The following is a 23,124-nucleotide window of genomic DNA, read 5'->3' on the forward strand; positions in this document are numbered from 1 at the left end:
CCAAGACTAGACTCAAATAGTGAATTGATTTCTCTCCCCAGTTCCCCAGACTGTCTGGGAGGTCCTCGAGATGCTCGCAGTGACTCACAAGGAACCTCCTCACAGGGGCAGCAAAATGAATGGGAGTAAATTCAGAGTCAAACCCATCGCTTTTCGTGAAGCTACTGAAATGTAAGTGACAGCAGCAGTCAGTGTTTAGTTTTATGTACAGCAAGATAATTTTCTTGCCATGAATAAATTAGCATATTTGAATACTAACCTTTCAGGCAGATGTCAGATCTTTTTTATTCTGTTCATAAAAAAGGTTTTGTGCCTGGCATAAGCAGTGGAGTGTCTGGGGTCTGACACACACCCAGATGCCACAGGGAATTCAGTCAGCCCCCCGGTGACTACAAGTGCAAGTGATTTACAGGTGCAGCTTCCCTTTTTGGGTCCAATGGGAAGGACACATTGGATAACCTAACACCTGCTGGGAAATAATTTGCCTTGTAGTAAGAAATGGCTTTGGCAAGGAGGCATTCAGCTGCACAGGATCTCACAGTCTGAACCGTCTTTGTGGTTACAGACCCCCAAGGGCTGACGCGAGAACTCAGCCTGGACCGTGCCCCTCATACAGCTCCGTGCACAGCTCTGCCACTGTCCCTGCCAGCTGCTGCTGGGTGGACAGCTGGCTTTGATGGCTCGTGGTCTGACCTGATACAGCAACCCCAAGTTCTCAGTCTGTGCTTCCCTGTCACTAAATCCAGCTGACTTCTCAAACCACTAATGGGAACGGAAACACTAAAGCCAATCTGTAAACTTTCAGCCCCAAATCAGAGGTGATTTGGGGGAGCGATGTTCTTTGAAACAAAGGTGTTTTAGCTCTTGACCCAAGGGTCTGCTAGGGGCTCTACAGTCACCGGAATTTTAGAGGGCTGTAATGGGGTTTGAACTAGAAACATAGTTTTCCCAAACTTTCCCTTTTTAGCTGCCTGCACGATCTTTAGTTGTACAATCCAAAAAGGCCCTGAGCAAAGCCTGTGGAGTTAGTAGAAAAGGTTCAGCCTTTCCATTTTTCCTCTCCCCATTACAGAAGTTATAGGAAAAAAAAGTAAAATGCTGGTAAATCATCCCAGCCTCAGTTTTCAGGCTGGAAATCCTTGCATGAACTCCAAGTTCCTATTTCTTGAGCACGTGCGTTGGCCTCACACTCCAAAGGCCTGTCCTGGTGGGTAATGAGCATTACCAGTGAGAGAGATGTTGACCCAGGATCACACAGACAGCACTGGAGAAGGTAGATATTCAGCTCTGTTAAAGGTCTACCATGCTTCTGAGAGGGAAAATCACAGTGCCTGGCTTTGAAACCCATCTTCCATATTGTCACATTTTACACATCTAATCCTTAAGTGTTCCAAACAAATAGCTACTCCAGCTCCTTCTGCCAAGAACAGGAAGACTTGTCCCCAGTCTGTCAAAATCCACCCATGCTCCCAGAGCCGTGAGCCAGCCCTCTTTGTGGTCATAGCTGCTGATGGGACATCTGCATGAGCTGCACACCATCAGCAATCAGTCAAAACAGAGCCTGGGACATGCAAACCATTTCCAAATAAAGATGTTGAAGGAGGAGAAACATGTGAACAGAGCAGAACAAGATGACTCTCACTAATCCTCTAATTAATGGGTTGCTCTTATTATTACTGTTTGCTTAAAATATTGACTTTACTGTATGATATTCACTGCAGTTGTGTTCCAAAGCTCTAAAATAGTCTTTTAAGCTGCTATAGTGTAGCACAAGCTGTGCACATCTATTTGCACTGTGGGTACCAGCTCTGGAGAGCCGTTGGTTGAAGGCAGAGCTGCTCTCTTGGGTGAAGCTATTCACCTACCAAGAGCCAAGCACATAATGACGGTGCCAAGAGGTCACGGGCGTTTGAAAAGTGCTTTGTTTAGTGTCTCAGTGAGGTTTTATTGCAATGGCTAATTAAAAGTTCATCATAGCCAAGGTTTATTCACCGTATAATCATATTGACAGACCAATGCTTTGTCAGTATATCACAACTGTGTGCTTGTTTCTGGAGTGGATTAACTATTGCTTATCTGTCGGGAATAAGAAACATCACTAACAAATAAGTAAACAAAAAAATAAATCCTTTTCTTTCATGACATGCCAATAGCCTTTGGAGATGCTGTTACATTTGTCTCTTTTACTAATATTTCCCTGAAATCTGGCATGTAAATTGCAGTGCAGAGCTAAACGGCATGGACCAGAATGCTCTGGTCCTATCTGGATTTCCTTGTGCCTGAAATCTGTCCCTTAGCCCATTGGGGCTTGCAGCTGTAACCACGGCTCACAGGTGCAAGGTGCTTTGATCAAGGATGAACGTTTGAGAGGCAGGGCTTCCAAACAAGGCAGCTGGACCAGCCGTAGCCACTTACGCTGCAGGTAGCAAAAGTGGGTGAAGGAATCCCTCTGAGGTGTGGTACCCCAGGGTGGCAAACTTCCCTGGATCAGGGACCAAGGGCACATAGAGACTCCGCTGGATGAGAACTGCAGAGAATAACAAAGAACTGGAATAAAAGGAAACCACCAGAGGAAGGTGACAGCAGTGTAACTATACTGTTCAATCATCCCACCTAGCAATGTAGACATCTGAAGAGTTCTTGGACTGGATTTTTAATATATTTTTACGTATATTACAGTATTTCCCAATCTCCAATGACTCTCAATTTTGCCCACTAATGGATGCCAAATTTCTGTACATGCCTTTCTTAAAAGACATTTGGGGAAGAAGTCGTATAGCACCTGCAGATACCACCTGCAGGTCTGCCATGTTTTCAGTGCCTGAATGGCAGGGGAAAATGGAGGCTGGGGCTGGACATGGCATTTGGAGATGGTTTCCTCCCCTTCTGCCAGCCTCCCTTTCACTCTGGCTTCTGAGCCAGCTGTTGTGTGCAGTGGACTTGCTGCTTTCCACCTTGCTCACTGGCAGGAGCCAGCTGCTTGCAAAAAGAGTACCAGCCACCAGCACAGCTAAAGGGGGAGGCATTGCTGGCACAGGTCAAGAACAGCCCTTTTGAAGAGCTACAGTATGAAAAAAAAGTTCTGTGCTGTGATGAGCAGGTAACTCTGAAAGAGCAGGGTGCCGCAATTAGCCTGTTAATTAGCTCTCAGTGTCATCAGAGGGAGTCCAGCCAGCGTCACTCTTCGGTCAGTGGGAGAGAGGGAACAGCCAGACACCTTTCCAGCTTGCTTTTAATTAAGGCAGCCTTTGTTACTGCTGCGGAGTCCTGGAGCCATGGCAGAGGCATGCAGGAAGCAGACACATAGTTTCTGCTAATTAATGTAGCCCTGATTGGTCTCCATACCTGCTTGCAGAAGTGACTGAAGGAGACACAGTCTGGAAGATTTTTATAAATGATCCTTTCTCCATCAGGAATATGTGAAAAGTTGTTATTTGTTTGCTTTTGAGAGGGGAACTTGATTAGGAAGTGGAAGGGAGAGGTGGTTGTTGTGTACCTAATGTCTGGGAGACTGGAACCACATATTGGGCTGAGCTTTTCCCCAGTCACAAAGAGCTGATAGACAACATATCAATTAGTCTGGAAGGAGATAGCACTCTGCACTTTGGAGCTGAAGGCAAACAGGTTATTCGGCCAAGTTCATAAATATCCCTTTTGGAGCTCGCAGCTGGCACACAGAGCAATGAGGAGCACCTCCCGGCAATCAAAGCCATTTCTGTGATGTGTGGAAGAAACAAGTTCTTATATCACCTCATCAGGGCACTTGTTTCTTCCAAATGTAAAAGTCATTTTAAGGTAGTCATTAGTCACTACGAGACCAATCTTATGGGTGCAGTGCAGTTCACAGGCTGGGAGCAAGGCACAGAGTATTCTGCAGAAAGCAGGGCAGGGTATACCCCTTGCAGATACCCCTATCCTGCTGGCTTTGTGACCCATACCAAACCACCTTCCCAACAAACACCTTAGTAGCAGTAACAACTGCAATGTTCCAAGATATTTCTGTGCTTTGTGGAACAATTCGGTGCACTGAGGTGGAGATTTGCTTTGTAATATTCCATGTAGGATGGCTACAGCTGTGTCTTACCTATACAGATGGCAGAGTGGTGAGAGTTAAACATGAAAGGCCTTCAGGGTATCTTTAGTGAGGAGTAAGATTCCAAAGGTCTGGGTAATGCCTTCCTTTTTCCGACATGTCCTTAATATATCCTGGGCAGTGGTGACCACCTTTTTTTGTGTTGGTAGCAGAGTGGAAGCAGAGGACACCTTGCACTTACCGCAGGGTGCCAGGACTGGCTTGAGATGGTCTAATACATGCAGCATAAAAAGGCAGACATCCAGGGGCTGGTGTAATGGCAGAAGGACCCCCAGGTGTTGAACCTTCAGATAAACTAACCTCTGGAGCTATGATCATATCAACCATAGTGCCTTCAAACCTTTTCTGAATAGGAAAAAAAATCTCTTTACAGGTAAAATCTCTTTAATTTGTCCAGAATCAAAACTTTCAAGCAAGTGTGGGGTTTCTTCCCTCAAGAAAGCCCAGGATCGTGCCGTGCCAGCCAGGACACACTTACCATTATCTGCAAAGTCATTTCCGCAAAACTCACCGGGCTCCTGCCAGTTTCTGTGTGTTGTGGAGTCAGTCTGCATTTTATATGGTAAGGTAGCGTCCCGGCAGCATGCAGGATCAGGCTGGTACATGGGCTGTCCAGAAGGGCTACAGATCAGTGCTCTCTTCCAGAGACCTTCTCTGGACATCTCTTTTCCTTTCTTTGCCATGTGGCCCCCCCGGCGCAGGCATGGACCCTTGGCAGCAGGTACATCCCTTTCTGTCTCTGTGTGACCTTGGCAAAGGGCCAATTTGCTGCTGCTGTGCATGAAGCAGCACATCTTCTTCCTTCCCAAAATAAATGGGCTTTGAGGGTGGGGGGTGTCTTCTGACAACCTAGCTGATGGACAAATATTTCCAGGTCCTATGCTGGGAGCCATCATGCTGCACATGGCCCCATCCTTAACTCCTAGTCAGTCTGCTGATAATTTCACACTGTGGATTTTCCAGACAAACACACCTAACTAGCTGGTATGCAGCAGCTGGGCTGAGGTAGCTTTTGCTTGCACAGGTAAATGGTTTTTTTGTTGCAGACTTCTGTAGCAAGAGGCAGGAACAGAATTGTAATCTCTGGAAGCTGCTACAATGTGCAGAATGAGACAAGGTTTTTTTGGTCCTATAATTAGCTATATGGGAATGGAAAATTGTCAAAACATGCCAATACCCATAAGACTTACCATTTACTGTCATGTACCTGGTCATCGTGTAGCCAAATCAGTGTTAACAGCTCTTTTCCTTTCTTACAGTAGGAAACCAGGCAAGATTACAGCAATCCCCACTGTGGGTGTACTAGTTACTGGTAAGTGTCTGGTTTTACTGGCTGAGCCCAAAACTTCAGCTGCTTCTTAAGTGTTTCATGCTCTTGCTTGCCTGCAGCATTACCATGCCACTGTATGTTCCCGAACTGAGCCAACAGAAATGACAGAGATATAAATGAATAAATTCAGTAATCTGTTGGTGGTTTTCTTTCAGAATTGTTCCCTTTTACAGGAGGCCCTGACAGCAAAGATCTAATAGTGATTTTCTATTGCTTTTCTCTTGCTCTGTTAGAGCGAGTGGTTTCACATCTCTGCTCTGCAATTGCAGTAATGCTTTTTCCTTCTGATTCATGTAATAATGTTTTATAAAATTTCATTTTACTGTGTCTGTGAATATGCCTGGAACCGAGATTTTTTTTTTCCACAGAGAACCATTCCTATTCTAGTGGTTCAAGTGTGTCTTGATTAGGTTCTGCTTCATTTTTCCTGCTTAAAAGTAGACTTTCCATTTCCTTTCCTGGGATGTTCTTCTGCTGTATCTCCAGAATGAGGTAGCGGTGCAGCTTCCCCTGCTGCCCCATCTCTACTGCTGTGCTGTTGGACATCTGCTGGTAGCATTTGCAAACCTGTACAATTTCTTTTGATGCAGTTTTGCCTAGTGATTGAAAATGCTGCATATCCACCTACAGCAATGGCCATACGTGTGGGTGACAACAGGCCACTATTTGCTCTGTGGCCTGATGCGTCCTGTTGAAAGCAGCAAGGTTTTGGCACCAATACATGTTTCCAGGCTAAAGCTGGCTTCAGTTTGGTCAGCACAGCCCTCTGACACATCTGTCCCCAGTCACCCACCTTGATGTCAAATCAGCTGTGTCCGGAGCCTAGAGCAGGAAGAGCCGATCAACGCCCAACTTGCTCCACAACACTAAATCACGGGACTCTGCTCTGTAAATGCCAGCAGGAGGTGAGTTTGTGTCTAAAAATCTGACCCAATGTACCTGAAACTGGGCACTCAGAAATTTAATGTCTTCAACAGTTCGGGAATAGGTCTCTCCATCTTTCAGGTTTGCCTCCCCAGAAGGGCAACATCTGCTCCCACCTGAGAAGATTTTTGGGTACAAAAAGCATGTTTATTTTTGCAAGCCAAATGTCTCAAAGCAGGATGTGCCTTTCTAGATCAGCAGTGGTAGCTTATTATTTCTGAATATTTTTGGGATTCCTGGCTAGCCTTCCCATTCCAAGAGTGCAATCTCATATCCACAGATCTTGTATTTGCCAATGGTAGCACTCAGCTATTTAATGAGCTATTTGTGATCAGAAACTAGTTGATAAAACTCCAAGCTGTACTAGCTGGCCTCAAAATTGAGACAGCATACTTGCAGACCAACGTTGAGAAAACTGCTCAGGATAAGAATCTCTTCTTTTTGTATGAAATAGATAGAAGCCCTTGGCAATAACAACAATCCTCGTTATAAATCTCACTTCCTACTAACCACAAAACCCATGTCACCATAAACTCACTTAAGATGCAAAACCGTAACATCTGGCATCTGTATGAGTAGTCCAGCATTGAGTGCTGCTATACTTCATCTCTTTAATACTTACTGACAGCCCTGCCTCTTCAGCTACTTTGCAGCCATCTGGAAGATCATGAAAAGGTATTTGATTTAGCTTTGTCCCGTAAGACAGTGCTATCCAGCTCAGCCGACCTAAGTTGAGTGTAGTTATAGGCAGTTTAGGAGTTGTGAAGGAGTTAGCTTGTGTGTGATGCCCTTTTTAGCCCAGAATGCAGGGCTATGCAGGGGTTAGAGGATCTTGGTGTTTAGCAATACAAGGGGCTCAGGAATGGCCATGCTGCAGGAGTTGAAGACCCTGGGGCAGCAGGGATGAAGGAGATGACTATTTGCACTGGGAGTCAAAAGAAGAAGGCAGACAGGGTCTTTGCAAGGTCCCTGCTCATCCAGACTCAGACCAGGACTCAGAGGGGGAATACCATTTCAGCCATCTCATCCTAACAGTGCTGCTGCCACTCTGTGCCTGGTGCTGGGGTCCAGAGCCAAGGCTTGGTCTTGAAGCTGTGCAGGAGGACCCTCTGGCAAGGGCAGGATGCTCAAGCCACAGTCCAGTGCTTCACACAGTCCATGGCAGCAAGGTCAAACAAGCAGAGTAAGGACAGAAGGACACAGCAGCTGCCATGCGGGATCATGCCTACTGCCCTGTCATACTGGAAAAACATCAGAACCATTGCTTTTATGACTGTCACAAGATATTCCAGTTGTCATGATTTATCTCCTACCTTTTGCACAAAAATTTTATTTGCCACTGTTGGAGCTTTTAAATTGGAATTCCAAAATTCATGGTACTGTGAGATATATTAGGAGAAATAAGATTTCCTTTAGTATTTCATATAGGTTCTGTTGCAGAATAGCACAAAAGTGAAAACCAAGTGGTTTCAGAGGAATGTGTCACACACGCTGTGGAAATAGTGCACCAGATGAGGGCCCAGTGTGGAGGAATATGAGATTAAGAGGGACTTGAGGGTGCTCAGCACCTTTCCACATCACTGTCTTGCATTGCTACATTTAACTAGTGCAGGTTCAGCCATATAATTGTGTTCTAATTTCTTGGTCATATTAAATGCACTTCTAAAGGAAAATAGCCCAACAGTAAAAACCACATGTCTAATTGTAATGTATTTACTCACATACCTAAATAATTCAGTTATATTTATCGTATACTTAGAACATGAAATTTGGAGGAAAGACTAAGAGTTACAATCAGCCAGATGGGGTGAGGATGGCATGCTTTCAGCCTGCCTTTAGTGATCTGCCTCTAACACCAGTGGAATGAGGAAGAGGCACTTTTAGAGCAATTCATCCAACCAAAATAAGCCTCTAAAATGCTTTTTCAATGTAAAATATTTTCTCTGTGGAAGTTTCACTGAAATCCATTTTTCAGAATAATGCAGTTACCTGTGGCGTAGGCTAGAGGGGAGCCCAGAGGCTCCTTGTACACCCTTAACAGGGCAGGTACAAGCAGTACCACACAAGCTTCCCATAAAGTGGCCTCTGAGAATGATGCAGATGCCTACATTTCTATTCCCGCACTCTTAATCTCGACAGAGTTATCAGCATTTCTAGGATTTCTTTTTCTTGCCTTTTGATACTTTAAAATTTGCAAAGGGTTCTCACACTTTTTATGAGCAGAGCATGATGGGAAGCAGTTTCTCAAAGGTCACCTTTACTGCATGTCTAACCATGGATAAGACCTGAGCAGATTTCTATAGCTACTTCAAATTCATAATCATTCAATTTAAGGCCAAGTAGGCTCACTAAGTTATCAAGCCTTGCCTTGTGCATGACACAGGCTGCAGTATTTTCTTCTGTATTCTTAAGTAGAATTAGAATTTTCACATTGAGAACTGTGTAAGGTTTTATTCCTTGTTTTCTTTAACTCTCCATGATTTGTTCAACTCTAAAGCCTTTTTCTTTTCCATTCCTCTTTCCCTGTGCTCATCAAGCAGCATGATTCTCCTTGTTCCCTATCCTTAAAAAGGATCATTTGCTACTGCAGTGCCTGTGGCTGAGTCTTTATCTTCCTGATCCCTCTCCTCCAGCAACCTCCAGCACTTTCGAACCACAGCTGAAAAAAGTTCTTTCCATCTCTGTTTCTACCTCCCCCTATCACTGACACTTACTTCATTTATAAGTGCATGAGACATCTTTACAGAGCACAGAGCTCCTACTGAGAGGTGCAGGATGAATTCTGCACATGACACAAACAAGACAATTTAACCTTAGATTTTTTTTTGTAATAAAGCTTTTATCTCAAAATAATCATGCCATTATAAGGTCTTTGAAAAACAGTTCAAATAATTAATTACAAAACTATGCAAAGACTGAACTATATATTTGGTGTACAGATTTTGCTCTTAATATTCAATCATTTGTCTGCAATACTAAATAATTAACTGACAAATCAGTTTCTGAATAGCATTAAGGAATTTACTTTCAAACTGAAGTTTTAGGTGCAGAATCAAACTTTCATTGTCAATAAATCTGCAGCAGTATGTTAATGATAATGTACTTTAAGGTTGGGTCTGATTGAGCAGCCAAAAGAGATGTTAAAATATTCTAAGAGAGCTCCCGTTTCTGATACAAATAGATACGTTTCTTTTTACAAGGAATGAGATGTGTTTCAGGTTGACTAATTCCGTAGCCTGACTTTTCTTTTTAACTGAAGTGTTTGTACATGATTGGTTGCAATGAGAGCCATAACCTATGCTCTTCCTACAACTATCCTACGACTGATCGCACCTGGCAGCGTGTAGATGAAGAGCACCAGGAAGACAATGAGAATAATCAGAATTATGCCGATGATGATGTACTTCTTGTAATTTCTCCAGATCAGGTGATACAAACACTTGAAAGGATTTACAAACCAAGAGAAGGATGTGTCTGGTCGGCTAAAGGGGAAAAAAAAAAAGAGAAAAACTTTTGTAAATCCAGCTTTTTTTTTTTTTTTTGGTTAATACAGCTATTTCCAAAGCTATCCCACTGCAAAATATATATTTGAGTCTTAAAAGGACCTTTAACTCCTGGGAACACACTAAAGAGTTTAGAGGGAACTTCCACGAGTTTCACATACTGTTGGGTCACTCTTCTTCTATCCGTCCCCAAGCCCAAGCTCTGCACACACTTGCAATGAAATTCCAGTTCACATTTCAATTTAAGGCAAGATACGTGGTTCAAAATTACAGACAAGATCATGAGAAATCCTAAAGAAGAAATGCAGACATCTTAAACTTCAGTATAAAAGCTTTCTAATCATTGCAAGGAATTTAGCATTGCAAAGAAGCAATAAGCCACTACAAAAGATCTGGTTGCTCAACAATAGTCATGGTGCCATAACAGTCAGAGCCAGCTCAGGCCTGGCATATGGCCCAAAATGGTGTGTTTTCAGAAGGAAATTTAAAACAAGCCTCTTGAAAACAGGAGATGAGATGAAACCCAAAATCTAGGTAGTTTGTCTGGGTACATAAAGAAGAGCTCCCTTCTTCTGGTGGAGAATATTTACACTCCACAATCCTGTTTTTTCCAAATGTTTCCCCATGTTGTATTCTCCATAACCAGGAGTTTCTTCACACTGTACAGCAAAGCTGGATGCATACACAGAGGAAAATAATGTTCTCCTTAGGAAAAACGCTGGCATAGTCTCTCCTCTAGCATGTCACCCAGCTAGGGAGGTCACTATGCCTCTGACTTCAACAGTCCTACCCCTGCAACACCCCTTTGTATGATGGGATGACCTGATGAGTTTGGTGGTATGGAGCAACATTAACACCTGTAAAATTTGGCACAGGTTTTCCTTCTTACCAATATCACTGTAATTGTGCAGATGGTGCAGCACTAAGGAGAATGAAATTAAGACAGGGTCAGAAAGAGCAATGGCTATGTCTCACTCCAGAAAGCTGTTTAAGGAATTTAAACAATGTCTTAGTCATCTGGAGAATTCAGCATTCAGCATGTGGAAGTAAATGCCAATGTGACAGAAAGTCTGTAAATATAAAAGGCCCACTGAATACCTCTTAATTAAAAACTGTGTTTTATACTGAGGTGGAAATAAGTCAGAAGTAAATCAACAAATAAGCCCCCCAGGTTAAAAGGAATTATTAAAAAATGGATACTCTAAAACTTACTGAATCATAGGCTTGAGTAATAAAACCATTAGTCTGCATGTTCCAACCACTTAAGGGCCTTCTTTGCAATGCAGACAATAGAATTCAATACCAGTTAGAGCAGCATATTTGTTACAATAGAGTGCATCCAGAAAAGTACCCTGTCTTGATCGGCAGAGATGAAGAGATGGATAACCTCACAGTGCTTTGGCCAGCAGGAAATTACACTCACTGCACCTTAGTTCTCATTTGCATGTTTCTCTTTTAGACATTTAATCTTTGTCCACCTTTGCTCTAGTACATTAAAGTCTGCCACTGTCTAGCAGCTCCTAGAAGATAATTTTGGTTTTAAAATTATTTTGTTTCTTAATTTAAAAACTTAATTATGCAGAACAATCTGAAAATTTCTCTGCTTCTCTATGTAAGCCTACACAATTAGCAAGAAAAAAAGTGGACCTACAGTACTGGCATAGGCATATGGAGGTCCTGACACTAAGCTCCTTGAGATTCACTTCCTCTAGAGAACCCATTTGAAGTGCAGAAACAGTTATCTCTTATTTCTCAGTTGATTTTGACTACTCCACATGTATGAACCACATATTCCATCACTTGGGAGCACTGAGCTTGTACAATTTAATACCAGCTATATGGAACTGAGGCATGCACTGTATTCAGCTATGAGTTTATTTTCTTTCCAGTAACTGAGTGTCTAGCTAAAATAGAATTTACTAACCACACACTGATATTGCTTTAGTAATCATAGGATTTATTTTGCCTAACTTTAAAACTTAGGTGCCCAGCCTGGTCAGTTGTGGGCTGTCTGCATATTGAGAGGAAGGACCTTCTGGAGTACAATTTATCTCTTTCTCCAGATCCGATCTTAAGATATGTGAGTCAGGTAAATGGGATGACTCCCCCACCTGTAACATGAGCAGCTACAAAAGGAGCTTGAATGGCTTGCTTCTGAGATGGGTAATGTCAAGTGAGATCAGCCCCACTCTAATTTTAATTTCATTGAGGCACACATTTCGATTAAAAGTAGAACTGAGTTGAGCCATGTGTTGGCTGTGTATTTCACCGTGAAAACCTAGATGTGGAGCCTCTCTGACTACTTAGTGCACAATCTGGTTTTGTGGCTTCTGGGACAAAACACCTCCAGGCTGGCTGTGCAGCAGAGAAGGGGCCACCAGGCTAGTGACAACCTTTCTGCCTAACAGAACGTTTGGGGATTAGATGCCCTTGAGGCAAAAATGCAGGGAGCCCTGGAGCCCCAGGCTGCCTGGGGTGCATGGGCTGGGCCTGAAAAAATGAGAGGAAAATGAGACAGTGCCTTTTCACATCTTGTTGACAACCTTCTGGGCATGTAATCCTTCTATGACACACAACACTCCCTCTTAAAACTGCCTAGGTTGATTGCTTCCTACCACACGTGTTTCAGAGCTATCCCAGTCCTCTGTAAGACAGTGCTTTAGTTTCCATTACCAGGACTCTTTCAGATAGATATGTGTCAGGCATAGTTCATCCTGCCTTTGGGTAAAGATGTTGGGTGAAGTCATTGATTAGCCTTTCAAAGGCTAATTTTCAACAAGTCTCTGATACCCCTAATTTTCAGGCTAAATTTATACACTTTGTAGGAGTATTCCATCTTTATACAGTTTTCTCCTTTTTCATGTTTATCCTGAGATATATATCAAACCAACAAAATTAAACAGAATGTGCAAGGATTACCATTATGATTAGCATTATGACTTTTAGAAGCTTTGGTAGCGGGAAATATAACATCAGTTTATCGCTCTTTGTTTTTTTCATCTAGCTCATTGCTTTAGTAGAACAAAGTATTTGAGCCAAAATAGATTAGAAATACAATTTTTATGAATACAAAAATCTCAGCTGATAATATTTTTTAATGTGACAAACATTGAGATAAAATGCTCCTTCTAGATCATCTGTTAAACCACTTTAAATGTCCTCATTAACAAGTCTTATGATGAAAAATAAGCATCTTCATTCTTTGATTATGAAGTACAAAAAAATTAGACATATTTGTTGAAGTCATATCATTCCTGTATGACCTGGTTTTCATGTTTTATGTGCCCTTCTCTTCAAGTGATTAATTTATGCAAAACCAGCTAGATGTAAGAAGAGGTCAGTTTTCCACTGATATGTAGAAACTAAGACACCTTTAAGCAGATAATTCTTAGAATCACAGAATCACAGAATCATTTAGATTGGACAAGACTTTTAATGTCATAGAATGCAACCGTTACCCTAACACTAAGTCCACCAGTAAACCATGTCCCTGAGCACCATATCCATAGATCTTTTAAACACCTCCAGGGATGGTGACTCAACCACTTCCCCGGGCAGCCTGTTCCAATGCTTGACAACCCTTTCAGTTAAGAATTTTTTCCTAATATCCAAAATTCTTGTTTCGTAGTACTAAGCCTCTGTCTACTAATGAACATATTAAAAGAGACTGGACATAGGAAATATTTCATACAGTCATTTTAAAGCACTTAAATGTAATGGCTTATAGTTATTCCCTTAATATAATCAATATAATCTGTCTGATCTTTATAGGTGACCAAACTGAGGTGTTGCGTGTATGCATAAGTTACAATGGTTTAAGAGGTTATCAAGTGCTAGATCAGTTATGGAATGAGCCCGCGTGTGAACTGTAGCTAAGGACAAACATGCAGCAATGCAATTTATTTGGGCTTCCAGAGGGAGGCATTTCAGCTAATCTGGAAGGTGCTGCCAGCTATGAGTGCTGGCAGACAGACGATGCACAAGTTGGACAAATGGCTTGCTCAAGGTTACAGCGGGAAAGAGGAGAAAAGCCCGGAGAGGAGCAAGGAGACCTGCTCTTCCCTGTCTCCTTCTGAACGCCCCTGTCCCAGCTTGTTTAATGAGTATGCTCCTACTCACTTGGGTTTTTCCAAGGGTTCAGGCTCCTTTCGAGCTTTGCCTACTGGATTCTTCTCAGCTTCTTCTGCTGTGACTAAGTGAAACTCAGCTTCCACCTTGCCCTGGATCAGAGAGATCATATGTAATCCCGGGTTATTACTACTAAATCATAGCAGGATTTGGCTTGTAGAGAAATTAGGGAACCAGTTGAGGGCAAAGGAAATGGATTAAAGAAAATAAGATAAAGTTTTTGCGGTTAAAAAGAAAGCACAAAGGAAAACCCAGGCACCAAATTCCTGACTTATGCTCAAGGGCCGTGAGGAAAGAGATGTAGGATGTTTTCTTCCAGACCCATAAACACATGTTCAGCTTCCTGAATTACAACTTAATTCATCTGAGAAGACCTGTCTTCTATCTATCACACATCCTGGCAGAGCTGAATGGTCAAGCTGGAAGCTGTGTTGCTGACATGAATGAGGTGTAGTCCACCAACAGGAAGAAATTCAGCCAGTTGTCACAAGTGCTGGAGCAGTTGAGCTGTGAGGTTTCAGCTCACAAAAGGAAGATGGCTAGAAATCAGATTTACATGCAGAAAATACCATGCATTCTAGAGCTCTGTTCAGGCTAAAAGAATAGCAGTCTGGCAGGTGGATTCAGAGTTGATTTTCATGATGGATGGCCAGGATATGATGCTCAGAGCTGTGACAAAAGCACAACTTTGTTCAGCACCAACTTCTTGCTGGGATGGACAGGAATATCAAGGGAGGGTAAGGTTTAGGATAACCCTTGGTAAATCAATGAAAGTCTAGAGAGGGAGCAAAATCCCCTAAAAAAAGAACCAAAGCAGGTGAATTTGTAGAGGGCTATACTACAGAAGGTAGCTTGTAGCTCTTGGTCTGTGTCCTCACAGGGATCTGGATGCACCTAAAAAGACTCCAACCACACTAATCCCAGAACTGAGCTGCAGAGGAGCCCAGGTTTGGATCAAAGCTCCCAAAGTGCTCTGTGGCCAAGTGAGCGCATCAGCTTGAGTTTTCCTTCACTAGCTCACACAGCTCTGCTTCATGCGCTGTTTCATGTAGACATGCCCCAAAGACCATGTGCAGAGTTAACTATCAGGATGTACTTCATGCCTAGGTACACACATTCCACCTAGGAAACAGAGGATCAGAGCTGTCTTTCATTTATGCTGAGGATCCCTATACAGCTGTAACAGTACAAAGGAGCCTTAAAGACAGGAAAAATGGAGAAGTTGTGTTAAACACTAGGAACTTTAGTGTAGCTCCAGATTACACACAGAAAGCGCTACAACACTATGAAGAGAAGCTGTAGCAGAAAACCCTGAGATAAATGGCTCGCTACACGCTGAGTGAGATTTACACCGCGCTGCAAGCCTTATTACTCTAGAGGCTTCAGGTAAACGAAAATGTGTATGGCAGCATTTATATTCTTCTTAGGAGGATAATTGTAACTTAACAAGTCTTGTCGAGCTTGGGGGAAGCTGTTGTTGTTCTTTGCATTCCTTTATACCAATTGCATCCTGCAACTAAACCAAAAAATGTTGACTTATTTAGCACATTTCAACAAGAAGAGGGGACTGTGCTCTTTCTACTTGAGATGTGTCACTAGCAAGAAGAATAATGGTAGACTCCAGAATCAATTCTTTCATCCTGGTTGAAGTGAGAAATATATAGTAAAGAAATCAATGAGCAGGTGAGATTCCTCCCAGGATTTCCTCAGCTGACATAAAGTTGGCTGGAAACACCTGATCTTCCACTCTACCCATCCAGTGTGCTGGGAGACAAACAGTGGAAGAAAGTAAATAAAAAGTACAAAGTGCTCTGCTTGCCTGGGGTTATCTGAACCAAATCTATGGGGAACCACTAAAGCATTTGGAGGAGTCTTATGGCTTGCCAGTGGTGACTGTTCTTCAGATGCCATATCCAAAATTAGCATCTGTCTGTCTCAGGATCTCAGCAGAGCATATCAGTCCCAGAGAAAAGCTGTTCATCTGTAGTGAGCTACCTACCGTGAGCTCCCCAGCCTTGATGAAAGGCCACCAGCCTCTGATGCGCTTCTGCTGAAATATGGAGATCTTGTTTTCTTCACTTCCTGCCACAACCATGCCTAGGTCACAGCTCTTGCCTGTCTTTGCTGCTCGAGGGAACCCATTCAGGTTCAACTCAAGAGTGCCTGGAGGTAGAGGTAATGTGACAATAGTCAGAGACCAGACAGACACAAAGGCATTCAAACAGCAGCTTCCAGATGGCATACATGGAGCAGTGCAGCAGCTTGGGCCCAAACTTCAGAGCTGGGGATCTCTCTGTACTGTCAGTCATTCATTTGTGTTGTCCTGGTATTGTGTCATCTGAGTTCCTAATTATTCCCTCTCCAAGAAATGTGTAAGTTTGCAATGTGGTGCTCCAGAGAAAGACAAGCAAAAGTTGGGTCTCAGACACCGCTTTGTACATACCTCTACAAAATACAGGTCTGGCAAGACCTCAGGTGAAGTTCAGGCAGATCCATTGCGTACTTACCCAAGAAATCATCTGAGGAGAGTCTTTCAAAGTCCCACACCTGAAGCACCAGCTCAGCAGGTATTTTGCGCTCTGTCTTTTCCAAGGAAAATATGTTTTCTCTTTTACTAACCACCATTTGTTTCTCTGCTGGGATATAGTGGAACGGGAACACAAAGCGCCAGTTGAAGTTGCCCTCTCCTGTCAGGGAGTTGTAATGTACGTCTGTCTCCTGCTTGTCCTCTTCCAGGCCCTTTATCCACCTACAGCAAGCACATAATGGAAAGCACTGCTGTCACCAGGGCAGCTTGAATTGTGGTTGTCATTACTTGGTTACAGGCATAATCATTTACTAATTCCTCCTACTAACACCTAATCAGTACAAAGCAACACACCATTCAGGACTGTGACACATAGCAACAGCCCTGGCTTGGGGATCTTGGCTACTTCCCAGCTGTGGCACAGGCTGCAGTAATGGCCAGTGATAATCAAAAGCTGAGAGTGAGAACATTATTTTAATTTTGATCCAACCACAAAATACGAGTTGGACATTTGCTATTGGCCAAGACGCCTGTTTTCTTTGGGAGAGGCAAAGACAGCATCAGTCATTTTTCCACTACTAATCAACTTGTATTCATGTTGTACCACACTAACAAACTCTGTCAATGTCCCAAGACTGATTTCAGTGCTCAGTATTAGAGTCTAAATTGTTTGCAGTTACTGTTTAGTATAAACACGGCATAAGTATGGCTGGAGACATCTCTGTTTCTTCTTGTGATTTCCTCTTGGTTTCTGCTACAGTGTGCACAACATCAGAGGTGCAATGCTATGGTACAAAAGGACAATGCTTTCCTAAAGATAATCTTTGCTTCTGAAGAGCTCCACTGAGGTAATGATCCAGCTAGCTATGTTTTAGTTCTGAAGATGATTTATCACAGCTTGAGTAAAGATTAGCATTTTTGCACTGCATCCAAAGAGTGGTTTTTCCCCTATTATTTCAAAAACGAATCCAGAAAACCAGTAACAATCCCAAGCACTTCACTGCCCCCAGTGCAAATCCATGCCTGGTGACAGATTCACTGTCACGTGCACTGTCTGAACATAATGAGATTTGTGTCCTCATCTTTAAGGCACAGAAGCAAGAAGTTACCCAGTCCTGACTTTCCCTGTCAGACCGCTCTGGAATTGGTAGTGATGTCCTCATGTTATCACACAGCTCAGCACAAAGACTGGCTCTGCTACTGCTCTGAACACATTAATTTATTACTAAGTTGGATGTATCTGGAACTGGAACACCAGTGATTTCAGAGTAGATCCTCACAAGGAACTGTTAAGGGGAGGTTTGCTCAGCCAGTGTGTGCAATCTGCACATCAGCTGCTCCAAAGAAGTGGCACCACTCCTGGTGCCCCACACAGCTTTGTCAGACCTAATTAATGCAAATTTCCCTCATAAAATGCATGTAGATAAATCCTATACAGGAGTAAGAGCTGCTACCAGACTGCCCTGTCCTTATGCTTACTTTGGATTTCTTCTTATGTTCACATGACTTTCAGAACCTGCAAAGCTGAAAACGTCTTCCCTTCCCTGCTCCAGCAGTCCTCGTGCTTCTTTCTCCAGCTCTTTATATTTGGCCATTGGCAAAACTGTGACAGGTTTTTAGGGAAATTCATTTTTCCATATGCCTAGCACTCTAGAAATTCAGATTTTTTTCAGAACTTCACAATCACACAATTCATCTTGGAATATTAATCTCACTCTCTAGTAGTGGAAACAGCAAGAAATCCAAGACCAGTCTTGCACCCAAGATTTTCAATACTTCCTACAGCCATTTATGACACCATTTCCCCCCGCTGCTCTCTGGTGCCTGCATTCAAATCCTGCTCAGAGGCAGAAAGTCCAAAACAGTACTCCAAAAGAGGCAAGTAATTTTAAGAAGTATCCGGCCGCAATCTTAGGAAAGAGCTGGTTTGAGTGTCAAGCTCCCCTTTCGCTCACCCTCTTTTCATTTTATTTATGTGGTATGGTTTGCTGATTATCCCAGTAACGTCTGTGAAGCTGTGACAGACGTTTTGTCTGCAGCAGGAAGGAGATGGAGAGCAGAAAGTGCCCACGTGATGTTCTCCCCAGCATGGCCATGGTCATTCACCCACACATGCTCCCCACATGAGCTTAGGAAATATTTCAAGTAGAAATAGCCTGGGAAACACCACCCTTCTTGTTTCTGATGTGGTCATAATTCCCTTTTCTCTGATTATACCAAACCTCTCCGCATCTGTGTAAGCTCTTACAGTTCAAGTTCTGTAAGTGTTTGATCTCTCTTTGCTAAACTGTGGGCTTGGTTCTCTTCTTGTGCCTTCTCTGCCTGAGCAGGAGGTAATGACTGGGGTCATTTTACAGTTACTTGATTTTAAGGGGAGAAAAAAAAAAAGCAGCAGTATCCACTAATATGAGTGGATTTGGATAGGTGTTTAAAGCAGAGCACCACAGTCACAGAAACAGCCTATCAGATATTCTAACAACATATTTTTTTTGTCTGATTTTTGAATGAAATATTACATATTCTTTTGAAAACAAGTCCTGGAGAACTTACCCTTTTACATAGATATCACTTGATTTTTGCCCTGTAAAGATATTTTCATCTTCTAGAATTACATCCTCTGTATTCCAGATTATGACCCTCAGTTCATAGCTGAAAAAGAAGAGAAAGTAAGCCTGTGAATACTCAAGCTCTGGTCATACACTGACGTAAACTTCTATCAAATCATGCTATTATAAAAGGAAAAATGTTGTATTTGTGCAAAACTCTTAAAATAGCATCAGCCTCAGGCCTCTTCCGTTTACAAAAGTCCAGTGATAGAGTGGGGATGGTGACTTCTCTCAGCTCTTGGAGCATGCTGGATGACAGCAGGGTCACTGCCAGTTTCAGAGGGATGGAAAATTCTTTGCTTTTTATGTGCTTATTGCTTTTCAATGTTATTCACAAAAATGCTGCAGTGAAACAAGGCAAAGTTGACCTGAACAACGTCATCAGAGCAGTCTCCAAAACAGTGAGCATCTTGCTAACAAAACCCAGAGCTCCCTGGGAGGTGCTTTTGAGGAGAAACACCTAAAAACATGCTATTTGTTGCAATCCAGTCCATTAAAAGGAAAGAGAAGCACTGTTTAGAGATATTTTCATTTAAGCAAGTGCAATCATCTTTAGAAGCAACAGTAAAAGGAATTAAAGTTTTCCCCTCCTTTCCACTCCCTATATACAGACATTTACGGTGGCCATCCAAACCTCTAGAAGCTTGAAATACAGATGTTGCAGATGACATAGAAAATTTAGGTGTGTCTTGAGTCATTGTACGAACTGAAAAATAATTTAAAAATATGTTTGAGAACACCAACGTATTATTTCTCTGATACAACATAAGTTGTCTTGGAAATAGCCTCCATCTCAGGTTGAAACAGTTTGCCCAAGAAGTTACTAGGTACCCTAGGTCATGGAGCTCTTAAGGAGACATCAACCATGAAAACCAAGCCTCTGCACTAGCCAAAGAAACTTTCAACTGCAATGCTCCGTCAGAGACTTGTACAGTCGAAGACTGTCAACAAGGAATGTTTTCACAAAGTGTTTGGAGTCTTATGGAGACTGGAACCTGTTTTGCTGCAGCAAATACGCATTTCTCAGCAAACTGTGTAACTTGTGTTTGCATGTTTCCTTTCATTCTCATAATTAATGGTGTGACAATATTTTTTCCCTGTTTTTTGCAGAAATTTCAGCAACAATTTGTTTTTGTGGGTATGATTAGTTTTAAAACTTGTTGGATTAGAAAACGCTTATTGTTAAAGAAAGTTCTGGTCTGAAGAAAGTAATTGTTACACAGACTCTTATTTTTGTCAAATCTTGGCTTTTGTAAAGGAAAGGAAAAGAAACAAGTTTTTATTGAATTGTTTCTTGTTCAAACACAAATAATACAGAAGCAGTACTTGATGCTGCTCCCGACACAAAATTCTCAGGAAAAACCTTGCTAAGATATTGAAATAAAGCTGGTAGAGGATGGGCTGAGAACTCCCAATTAGCTTGAGGAACTATGTGTAGTGTTGCATATAAAGCAGCGTAAGTACCTGTGTGAAATTTGAGAGGTTATTTCAAACCTATCTCTTCTATCTGTTGCTGCTTTATGTGTTTTTTGATCTATCTTTGAACGAAGTGCTGGAAATCCAATAGGTGTAATACTATTGCATCAGATTAAAGATCTCAACCAGAGCCAGGTAAGCCATCTAGCTGAAAGAGGTAGTGAAACCAGAATTACTTCTTTCAGCTCAACAAGCGGATGATAACATCAGAATTATTAAGGGATTCTTGCCTCTAGCCGCCTGCAATCTCCACATGAAAAAGGGATGTCTTTCTAAAAGTGGTGTGTGATAACCCTTGATGAAAAAATTACCAACAGTTCTTTGAGTTGTTTAACGGGGGAGACCAAATTTAATGCTTTTGTTTGACCTGAAGTTATGTGAACCTAAGAAAACTTTTCTCAGGGTCACAGAAGTTTGTTGTGATAGTTCTTTTTATAGTTCTTTCCAGACACTTAAGAAAGACTGTCTTTGAAGACTTATGCCACTGTGCTGGGAGAAAAGCATTGAGTATTACCCTTTGGGTTTTCTTGGTGAAATGTCCACTGGGGGTCCTGGCAGAGGCATATCTTTAGGAAACATGTCAACCCACATCTGTACACGACCCTTGAAAACAAAGAGATAAACATCTCTGTAACCCTGTTTTAGAGAGACTTTAAAAGGCTTTAAACGTAGTTCTGACTTCATCTATAAGCACCAACCAGCTCACTATCCTGCAACTATGATTTCATCTACAAACTTACTATACAATACATTTTTTTATACACACATTCTATTAGTCTCTCAGGAATTCGGTGAATGTGAAACTGAGCTCAAACATTGGCAACTTCAAGGTAAAATCCGTATAAAAATAGTACGTAATGAATGCAGAAAAAGAACTAGAGTCTAAATACAAGCAGAGTTTGTGTTAACTTAATAAACTAAAGCATTTAAAAGAATGAGAATATGCAGTTACACCTTGCATGAGTACTGTGTATTTAGGTAACTGGCTGTATACATATGTGTGACAATTTCCAGGCTGATACTGTATAAAGTGTCATGTATGGTACTACACTTAGATGCTGTGTCTGTAAGTTTGCAAATACAAATAGAAACTACAATAACTGGAGGAAAGGAAAACTGCCTCTGGGTCTACCATCACCACTAACTCTGAGCTGCTCTACCTGTTCCATGCCCGGCTTATCCTTATGGTAGAGAGGCCGAGTCTCAATGTGCTCTGGGACCAGTTTGCATCCAGCTCCAGGGATTTCTTCCCAAGCTTGTAAAACCGTTAAGGAGAGATGTTCATACGATTCAACTGGCTCCTCTATAGGAAAGAGTAAAACAAAAAGAACAAAGAGAGCTGAATTATAATGTTGAACCCCTTGGTAATATGTTCCATTAATTATTAAAGAAGGTCAATAAAAATTTGCTTGAGTTAAAAGAAGGGTTTTATGTATTCCAGCTAAGTAAAGAAGGGTCTTGAAATGCATTAAATTCTTGTAAATAAGGGTACCCACCAAGGTAACTAGAAGATTAGCACTTAGTCAGCAGTTTATCTGTGAAACACTGTGAATCATCTCACTATTACAGCAGCAGTTTCTAACAGGAAGATGGAAGAAACCTCTGAACTGCTCTTTTTACAGAAATTGCAAATGTGAGGCATTTTACAGGTCATGAAAGACAAGGAGACTTGGATTTTGATGCAGCTGGCAGTAAATAGACATTAGTAATTATATCTACATCTCATTTTGCTTTGTGACGGCAACAGCGAAGAATCTCCTAGAGAAAAGAATCACACCTCAAGGGAAGAGGGTTGAAGCCCATGGGCAAGAACATGTCACCTCCTGACAAGCTCAGGTTGGCTGCTAGAAGAAGGGAGACCTGAGAGAATGGCACCTCAAGGAAGGACCACTGCTAACATTGAAAGTAGGTTGGATATTGGAAAGCAGAGAAAGCCTTTTGAGCTCTTGAGCTTCTCTTTCCTCCCTTTTTGTGTGGGCTCCAGACAGAAGGAATCCAGACTTTTGAAGAGGAGTATCTCCTAGATTAGGAGAGAAGTACCCAAGTGAGAAGAAAATTAAGAGTTCTTTGTGTCAGAAAACTTGTTATCACTTTTCCTATGGGTGTTGCTGTCTCTGAATTGTTGGTAGGTGACAAAAAGTTTGTTTGAGATAGTTATTAAACCCTTCCTAATGGCTCAGAGAGTGAGGAAGAATGGTCCTGTGGTTAAGAGTCCTGGTTCCCTCTGTGCACTGACATGTGTTTGAGATGTGATGTATTTAATCTAATTTTAGCCAGCTAAAAGCAAGGTCTTTAGACTGAGCTACTCAGTCAAGGGGCCTCAATAGCAAGGATATAGATTGTCCCATGATAACGCATATCCTCTCTAAGATGCCTTTCTAAAGATTGTTTTCACCCCCTGAAGATGCCTATTTCTTCCCATTGGCTACAAGTAGTCCTAGACTACCTACCTGGGAGTAGGGGTCAGGCAGTTGGACTAGATGATTGTTGTAGGTGCCTTCCAACTGAGCTGTTCTGTTCTATCCTATCCTATCCTA

The 23,124-nt window shown here is 42.1% G+C and overlaps 1 protein-coding gene across 1 annotated transcript in view; it reads right to left on the minus strand.

Annotated features, from left to right (window-relative positions):
- Positions 1-9,642: 9,642 nt before the first annotated feature.
- The window catches only part of FER1L6 (fer-1 like family member 6), a 65,492-nt gene continuing 52,010 nt past the window's right edge, over positions 9,643-23,124 (minus strand). Inside the window, exons 34-40 of the mRNA XM_086466046.1 lie at positions 21,748-21,890; positions 21,102-21,190; positions 19,056-19,154; positions 16,486-16,727; positions 15,978-16,141; positions 13,970-14,070; positions 9,643-9,829 (exon numbers count right to left, since the gene is read on the minus strand). Of these exons, the coding sequence (XP_086322172.1) occupies positions 9,643-9,829; positions 13,970-14,070; positions 15,978-16,141; positions 16,486-16,727; positions 19,056-19,154; positions 21,102-21,190; positions 21,748-21,890 (1,025 nt within the window). The remainder of the gene's footprint in view (positions 9,830-13,969; positions 14,071-15,977; positions 16,142-16,485; positions 16,728-19,055; positions 19,155-21,101; positions 21,191-21,747; positions 21,891-23,124) is intronic.

Source organism: Leptosomus discolor, chromosome 5, assembly GCF_034619465.1.
Source record: "Leptosomus discolor isolate bLepDis1 chromosome 5, bLepDis1.hap2, whole genome shotgun sequence".
In the NCBI taxonomy this organism is placed as follows: domain Eukaryota; kingdom Metazoa; phylum Chordata; class Aves; order Leptosomiformes; family Leptosomidae; genus Leptosomus; species Leptosomus discolor.